The sequence below is a fragment of the Neophocaena asiaeorientalis genome, unplaced genomic scaffold (assembly GCF_003031525.2).
Source record: "Neophocaena asiaeorientalis asiaeorientalis breed wild unplaced genomic scaffold, Neophocaena_asiaeorientalis_V1.1 scaffold106, whole genome shotgun sequence".
In the NCBI taxonomy this organism is placed as follows: Eukaryota; Metazoa; Chordata; class Mammalia; order Artiodactyla; family Phocoenidae; genus Neophocaena; species Neophocaena asiaeorientalis.
In genome coordinates, this window is record NW_020172597.1 from 1,884,655 (window position 1) to 1,893,132 (window position 8,478).

An 8,478-nucleotide genomic window follows, 5' to 3' on the forward strand; every position below is an offset into this window, starting at 1 on the left:
GACCCCAGGGAGCCCAGACTTCCCTTCTATCCAGGCCCTGCCCTCTGGCCCTGCTTTCTCCCAGTCCTTTCAAGGCAGGCTAGTGAGTCAGGGTTGGGTGGATGGTTCACAAGGAAAGGTTCCTGTGGGTGTGGATGGGGAGATCCCATACACAGGTGTGGAGTGGGAAGGGCTCCTTCCCTGGCTTCCCTGAGGTCTCTCAGGTAGGCTGCCTAAGGCCTCTATGCCTTTGCCCCCTCTGCCCCTCCCACACCTGGCCCACCTGGCCCAGCTCAGCTGTCTGGCTGGTCCTGGCCCAGCTCCGCAGGTGTGCAGGTGGCCCTCTTCCAGCCACTTTTGGGTCAGTCAGTCTTCCCATCTCTGAAATGGACTGAGCCTAGGTGGAAATTGAGGAAAGCTGGCATCCACAGGCCAGCGGCCGCTGGTCCCAATGTGTGCTTTGAGAGTTAGGGGATCCCTCTCTGCAGTGTTTGGCTGGGATCAGTCAGTGACTCCCTCCTCTAGGGGCGTGGGCCAGGAGCGCTGAGCCCCGGGGGCAGCCATGTGCTGTGTGTGTTTGTGTCCCGGCAGAAGGAGGAGGGGCCTGGGCGGGAGGAGGGGCAGGTGATGCAGTGGGTGGCCAGAGGCCGAGCCGCAGGGGCTTTCTGAGCTGGGGCAGTAGCAGGAGGGGAATTCCAGCCTCAAACTTCCTGTCTCAGCTGCTGCAGGGTTCCTGCCCTCCTGCCCCCTCCCGCCCAGGGCTGGCGGGCCAGCCCCTGCCATATGCAAATCGTGGGGAAATTCACCTCTGTTTCCTTCTAAGGGAATTTTTCTCCACTAGCTGGGCCCGGCCCAGGCAGATCTTTTCACCTGGGTAGCCTGCCTTTTGGCCCTCCCCTCTGCCCTAGGGCGGGAGCCGCTGAGCTGGAGTCTCCTCTGGAATCGCACATCTTACCAGAGTCTCGTTAGACAGGCTGAGGGGCCCTGACCTTCTGGGCCGACAGGACTGTGGTGTGGGATGGGAGGATGTCTGGTTTTCCTGTGCCAGCACAGCTTCCTCCACAGCAGCGAAGGGGGTCTAAAGTTAGCTGTAGAGAGGCACTCCTGGCTTGGGAGGGCAGGATCTGGGCTTGACTCGAGGGACTAGAACATGTGTTCTACTTCTCCCAAGACTAAGGCTCTGACTACCTGCTTAAGGGATGTCCTGGGGGCTAGGGCAGCTGAGAGCAGACTTGTCCCCAGCCAGGGTTTCTGATGCCTAGAAGCAGTACACTGTCCTGGAAGCCCCGGTGTCCCATGAAGTCCCAGGGCTTGCAGATGCTGGCCTGGGATGGGGCATATGCAGGTACACACGTGTGTATAGAAGGAGGCAGGTAAATGCATGTGCAGACTGCGTACCTGAGACAGGGATCCAAGGCAGAGATGATCCCATCCCCACATTTCTGGGGAGACAGAAGGCCTAGGGCAGGGGGAAGCACTGGGCATTGCGAAGACAGACCTGGGACCTGACCCATCCTGCCAGGTCAGGGAAGGCCTCTCAGAGGCAGTGACACCTCACCTGGGTCCTGACAGAGGAGAGGAGTTTGCCAGGTGCATGGTTTTCCCTGTTCCCAGCCTGCCCCACCCTCTGAACAGTTTGTTCACACTCAACTTCGGGAGCTTTTTTCTCTTTCCTAAATAAACCTCAGCTCTTCTGTTAGGGGCAATCCAGTACCCCCAGATGTGGGTTCAAGTTCTGCCTCTTACCAGTAGCCAGGGGACCTTCGATGAGTCTCAGAGCCTTGTAAGGATGAAGCAAGGAGGCGTGCCATGTACCTGGCCTCCAGCAGGTGCTTGGTACCCACCCATCCCCGCTCCGGGCCTGCTGTCAGGGTTGGCACTTGTCTTTGTACTGTCGTAGCATCAACACCCGTGGTGGCTATGAGCACAGCCTCTGGGTCTGCATTTCGGTTGGACCGCTGCTACTGTGTGATGCTGGCAACTGGTTGCCCTCTGTGGACCAGTTTCCGCACCTGAATAAAAGGGCAAGTGGGACTTCCCTGGTGGTCCAGTGGTTAAGACTGCACACTTCCAATGCAGGGGCCTCGGGTTCAATCCCTGGTCGGTCAACTAAGATCCCACATGACACGCAGCACAGCAAAAAAAAAAAAGTGGGGTGGGCCAGGGCCCTTTAATGATAGTACCCTCCTCAGAGACTTGCTGGTGATTCAGTATTGAGCATGGAGATCAGGGCCTGCCTCACAGCTCTCAGTAAATGTTAACTTTTATTATAAGCAGGCCGGCAGATGGCAGGGAGGCCCCACCTGGTGGGGATGAGCCCTGCCTTCCGGCTGGACTTTGCCTCACCTACAGTTTACGGAGACCTTCAGCCCTGGGAGCCCCCCACCTCACTCCCAGACAGCCTCCGTGCCCGCCAGCTACCCTACCTCCCTTTCTACTTCTCTTGGGGCTCCAGCTATTACCGCCCCCAAGCCAGCCACAGGATGTGGTTGGCCATGGAGTTGCCTCTTTTGCATAACGCTTATTCTGTTTTATGTGCCAAATATGAGAGTCTGAGTTGTTCGCTGAGGGGCAGGGACTGTCGGGGTGAGAGCCCCAGCTGACCCCTTCCAGGCCCCTAGCCTGGTCCTGGAGCCCTGCCATGGCACCCAGTATTACCTGGGAGCCCCCTTCCATTCCCAGGAAGGCAGCTGGAACCTCCACTTTGTTGGACTGTCTTTGGCCTCAAGAAAACAGGAACGTTGTCACACTGACATGGGCCCTTCTTAAGGAGGCTGCAGACCACCCGGCCCGTTTTTCAGACAGAGAGGCTGAGCCAGAGCAACCTCAGGGCTTGCGTCTGGGCCCAGCCGCATTTGGATGGGGTGAGGTCTGGTCCACGGCCCTGGGATGTCCCATTTCCCAGCTCTCCTGCTGGCAGAGTCCCCAGAGTCTTCCAGACCGTCTTTTTGCCTTGGGTCATGCCTTCTCCAAAAGGGCAAGAAGAGAACAGGGAGTCCAGGCGTTTTGGGGAATTGGCAGTCAGAGGAAAAGCAGTTCCTTTCCCTTTCAGAACGGAAGGCTTCACAGCTGCCTCCTGCCCTGTGTCCCTCGCCCTCCTCAGTCCCAGCCCCTGCGGTTTGAGCAGGACTGAACTGTAATCCAACTTTAATCCGGAGCAATCTGGTTTCTCCTTCCCAGCCCCCACCCTCAGCCCTGCCGAGCCGGCGAGGGAGGGGTGGTGACTCAGTCAGCCTGTGTGTATCTGTGTCCCCATGGTCCCAGTGCCTTTCCCCCACCCCCAGGTGTGTTGTAAGCGGCCTGACCCTTCCCCATGTGGGAAGCGGGTGCTGCCAGATTCCTGGGCGTTTCCTCACTGTCAGGAGACGGAACCTCAGGGAAAGCCCCGGGTCTGGCCATCCCTGGCGGTGTGGGAACAGCGCAACCCACCTCCCTCCTGTGCGGATCTGGGAGCAGCAGGCCGACCCCGTCCTCCTCTCCTCCCCAGCCACGGGAACAAGGAGGTCTTCTCTTGTCGGGGTATCCTCCTGGCAGTGAACTGGTTTCTGGAGCGGGGCCACACAGACATCACAGTGTTTGTACCATCTTGGAGGAAGGAGCAGCCTCGGCCCGATGTGCCCATCACAGGTGAGTGGCACCTCTGAAGGGGCATGGTCTCCCTGCCCCAGGAGCCCCCATTCTCAATAGAGACCCTTTGGGTGTGAGCAACAGCTTCTAGGTCCCAAGCAGGGACCAGCATTCTTTTCCTGGCTTTTGCTGTCCTCAGCATCCCTGCTCTGAACAGCGGTCCTTGGAGATCACCTTGGGCAGCCTCTGCCTCCGGGTCCTGGGCACCTCGCTCACCTAATGGCGGCGTGCTCTTGCCATGTCCCCAACGGCACAGGGGCAGCGTGGTGTGGCGGCTAAGCCCCTGGGCTCTGGAATCCCGGCTCAGTCCCTTCTGGCTCTGAGCCACTTGCCCCTCATCTGAGACGCGGGACGGGGTGAGGATCTGATAAACCCGCAGGGTTGGTTGTGAGGAGCACACGGGTTAATACACGTAGGTGCTCAGAAGAGCACCTGGCACACACACAGCCAGTGCCAGCTGCCACCGTTGCTCTTACATGAGCCCCCAGCCTTTGGGAGGAGAGCCTGAGTTTATTTCCCTGGAAGTCTTGAGATCTGGGGGCAGGCTGGCTGGGGCCGCCCGCTCCAAGAGAAGCAGCCCCTTCTGGGTGGGTCCTTCTGTCCTGGTTGAGACACTCCTCTGGCCCCAGCTCAAGCCGCGGCTCATTCCTAGATCCCTCGAGAACAGGCTGGGCGCGACCAGGCCTGGTGTCCAGGAGTGGGAAGGAGGCAGCCCAGCTCTACTGAGGAGCCTTCCCTGAGCAGGACCTGCCAGCCTGTTCTCCGGGGTCCTTGGTCTTTGGGCAGCAAACTAGGCGCCAGGCCCAGCGAGGGGCTGGGCCTCAGCAGTGGCCTCTGCAGAGCCTCTTCTTGTTCCCGCGACCCTGGAGTTGAGAGCCCTGTGTCCGGCACCCGGGGGTTCAGGGAGCCCTGCGAGCTGGCTCTGGGTCCAGGCTGGGCCCTGACCTGCGCCCCTGCTGCCTCTCAGACCAGCATATCCTGCGGGACCTGGAGAAGAAGAAGATCCTGGTGTTCACGCCGTCGAGGCGTGTGGGCGGCAAGCGCGTGGTCTGCTACGACGACCGCTTCATCGTGAAGCTGGCCTTCGAGTCCGATGGCATCGTGGTCTCTAATGACACTTACCGGGACCTCCAGGGCGAGCGGCAGGAGTGGAAGCGCTTCATCGAGGAACGGCTGCTCATGTACTCCTTTGTCAACGACAAGTACGTTCCCGACAGCGCCGGGAGGTGCCTGTGGGAGGGGTGGAGCTGGGGCAACTCTGCTGCAGGGCCGTGGCCTCGGGCCCAGGCAGCAGGCCCCACTAGGAAGGGTCAGGCTGGGACCAGACTGGGGCTTTCTAATCTGGGGGATGGAGAAGGAGCGTGCGGTACAGGATGGTCAGTGCTTCCAAGAGAGCATCTCCACTCGCCAGCGCCGAAGCTCTGACCACAGGCCAGTGGATGCAGCCTTAGCTTCAGATGTTCAGCCTCTGCAAGCTCCGAGCAGGGGAGTCGCCCTAAAGGCGCCCGTGGCTGCGGCCTTCTGGCCTGGGACCTCCTCCAGTCCCTTGGGACAGTACCCCCTAGAGCCCAGGGATGTCCTGCTGGGCAGACACCAGTTTTAGGAGCTGCCCTCCTCTCCGTGCTATCAAGGCTTCCTGTCCTGCCCCCTCGTCGGCACTGGGAAGTCCCCCATCATGTCTTGCACCTCATTCGCAGGTTCATGCCCCCTGATGACCCCTTGGGCCGTCACGGGCCGAGCCTGGACAACTTCCTGCGTAAGAAGCCACTCATGGCCGAGCACAGGAAGCAGCCGTGTCCCTATGGTAAGACCCCCAGCTCCACCCTCCAGGGCCCTCCTCACGCCATCCCCTTCCTCTCTTGCCTGAGTCGGCCTGCGCCCCACGTTCTTTCGGGGACCCCCAACCCCATGTTTCCTGTGCTACCCACTTCCGTCTCCCACCCCCTGGTTCTAGAGCCCCCCCGGCTGAGAGCCCTCCTTAATTCTCTCCCAGGGAGGAAATGCACCTATGGGATCAAGTGCCGATTCTTCCACCCCGAGCGGCCAAGCCGGCCCCAGCGCTCTGTGGCTGACGAGCTCCGTGCCAACGCCCTCCTCTCGCCCCCCGGGCCACCGAGCAAGGAGAAAAGTGGCCGGCGGCCTTCGCCTTCCTCTCAGCGCGGCTCTCTGCCGACAGAGCACGAGCAGTGCAGCCCGGACGGGAAGAAGCTGGGGGCCCAGGCACCCCCGGGAACCCCCCGGGAAGGCCTGACACAGACCTTCACCCCAGCAGGCAGGAGCCTCCCACCTAGTGGGGGCAGTGGCAGCAGCTTTGGGCCCTCGGACTGGTTCCCGCAGACCCTGGACTCTCTCCCGTATACCTCCCAGGATTGCCTGGACTCGGGCATTGGCTCCCTGGAGAGCCAGATGTCAGAACTCTGGGGGATTCGAGGAGGCGGCCCCACTGAGCCGGGCCCACCTCAGGGCCCTTATGCTGGCTACCGCCCCTATGGGGCTGAGCTCCCCACCACTCCGGCCTTCTCTGCCTTCGGCCGGGCCATGGGTGCTGGCCACTTCAGCGTCCCTGCTGACTACGCACCCCCGCCAGCTGCCTTTCCACCTCGAGAGTACTGGTCTGAGCCATACCAGCTGCCCCCACCCACCCCAGTCCTGCAGGAGCCCCGGGTGCCGGGCCCAGGGGCTGACAGGGGCCCCTGGGGCGGGGCAGGCAGCCTAGCCAAGGAGCGAGCCAGCGTGTACACCAAGCTGTGTGGCGTCTTCCCCCCGCACCTGGTGGAGGCTGTGATGGGGCGCTTCCCGCAGCTCCTGGACCCCCAGCAGCTAGCCGCCGAGATCCTCTCCTACAAGTCCCAGCACCACAGTGAGTAAGCCGGCCAGCCGCCCGGGCAGCACCTCCGGCCTCCGAGGGCTGCCAGGCTGGGCTTTGAGCCTTCGAGCAGCCCAGCCCCGGCCCCAGCCTGGAGGCTGCACAGAGGGAGGATTCAAGTAGGGAAGAGAACCCACAAACCAAAGATACTGTAGGATTGGTTCTGGCACCTCTAGGCGTCTGCCCAAGGGGTCAGGAGCGATCACCCTGTTGATGCACATTGTATCTGTAGTTTAAGGAGACGCTGCCAGTAACGGCTGTCAGTCTGTGGCTGAGGCCCAAACCCTCCTTTCTCTCAGAGGGCGGGGAGGGAGGCAGCGGGGAGCAGAGGCCTGGGCTGGGGGCCCTCTGCACGGCCCCCCACCTCCGCCCCGTCCCTGGGATGCCGGCCTTGGCCGGCTCGTTGGGCACCGTGTGCCTGCCCTCCGTGGGCCCTCCTCTAAGCCAATGAGGCCTCGTCCGTGCTCTAGCGGGCACGGGGCTTCATGTTAGTAAGCAAGATGCTTCTTAATAACCCACTTCCACTTCCGTCCCACTCTGTGCTCCTATCCCATCGCTCCTGCAGGGTCAAGGGCACTCTGCCCCACCCTCTCCTCCTCCCCCCTTCCTCTGTATTCAGAGCCATCTCGCCCTTCCCCAAGGGGGGACATGTGTATGTGTGTGTACAGGTGTAAATGTTAAATATTTTAACTGGAAAGCCCTTGCCTCTCTTCACACATCAATAAAGTACAATCTGAGCCCCTCTAAGAGGTGATGGTCTTTGTTGCTTCCGGGTGGAGCCGGCTCCTGGGTGATGGAAGGTCACAGGTGGGCACCCCGGGTCTTCCTCCACACCAGCTCCCTGACCCTCCTCTGGAAGGAGGGTTTTCTGAGTTCTACCGAGAGTGCTCTGTCCCTTGGGGTAGAGGAGTCCTTCCTGAGGCCTTGGGTCAGGCCTTGAGAGGAGGCGGCTGTGGACACACGGGCAGAGTGTCAGGAAGCAGAAGCGTGAAGCTTGCAGTCCTGAGGCTGCAGCGTGGGGAAGGGGTGCTGTTGCGGGAGAGTAGGGGGATGGATCAGGCTGGCCCCTCCGTCTGCCCCGTGAGCAGAGCTGAGCGTTCCAGGAGAGCTTGTAGAGTGGGCCTAAGGGCTCAGCTCTGTCCCATCCTCCCAGATCTTACCCTGCTTCAGGCCCGGAGTGGAGTAGGGGGGCACTGGGGTGGAATCAGCCTGGAGAGGCCCTGCCAGGGTAACCTCCAAGCAGGAGGTCAGGGGTGGGGACCTCCTGGGAAGGGGTGTCCCTGGTGGGGACACCAGGGAAGTCCTACACAATTTTTTTCTTTTTCAGATAAAAATGAGGTATAAATGTTAGGTATTTTAAGTGAAAAGCTGGACAGTCAGATGATCCCCAAACACCATCAGCAGTGGAAAAAATAGTTTTAAGAATTACACCTTTGGGCTTCCCTGGTGGCACAGTGGTTGAGAGTCTGCCTGCCAATGCAGGAGACACGGGTTCGAGCCCTGGTCTGGGAAGATCCCACATGCCGCGGAACAACTGGGCCCGTGAGCCACGACTACTGAGCCTGCGCGTCTGGAGCCTGTGCTCCGCACCAAAAGAGGCCACGATAGTGAGGCCCGCGCACTGCAATGAAGAGGGGCCCTCACTCGCCGCAACTAGAGAAAGCCCTCGCACAGAAACAAAGACCCAACACAGCCAAAAATAAATAAATAAATAAAAGAGTGCCTTTAAAAAAAAAGAAAAGAAAAAAGAATTACATCTTTGAACATTTCACCCAATTTGTACTTTTTATTTGTGAAGCTTTTATTGTATCTATTTTTTTCTAGAAACTGCTTTTCCACAGAATGGCTGTGCAGCATGTTGTAGGAAAGGCCACCCCGGTGATCTCCCTGCACGTTAGGGTCCCCCCCGCCCCCCGCCAGTTGCTCTTGGCCCAGAACGCTCTGTAGAAGCCTGCACTTGAGGCGGGAATCTGCAGGCAGGATGTGGTAGTGACTGCAGCAAACAT

The 8,478-nt window shown here is 60.2% G+C and overlaps 1 protein-coding gene across 1 annotated transcript in view; it reads left to right on the forward strand.

Annotated features, from left to right (window-relative positions):
- Positions 1 to 7,210, forward strand: part of ZC3H12A (zinc finger CCCH-type containing 12A) — an 8,458-nt gene extending 1,248 nt beyond the window's left edge. The window contains exons 2-5 of the mRNA XM_024738851.1: positions 3,467 to 3,606; positions 4,574 to 4,808; positions 5,304 to 5,410; positions 5,600 to 7,210. Coding sequence (XP_024594619.1) covers positions 3,467 to 3,606; positions 4,574 to 4,808; positions 5,304 to 5,410; positions 5,600 to 6,474 — 1,357 coding nt within the window. The 3' untranslated portion in view covers positions 6,475 to 7,210. The remainder of the gene's footprint in view (positions 1 to 3,466; positions 3,607 to 4,573; positions 4,809 to 5,303; positions 5,411 to 5,599) is intronic.
- Positions 7,211 to 8,478: the final 1,268 nt, after the last annotated feature.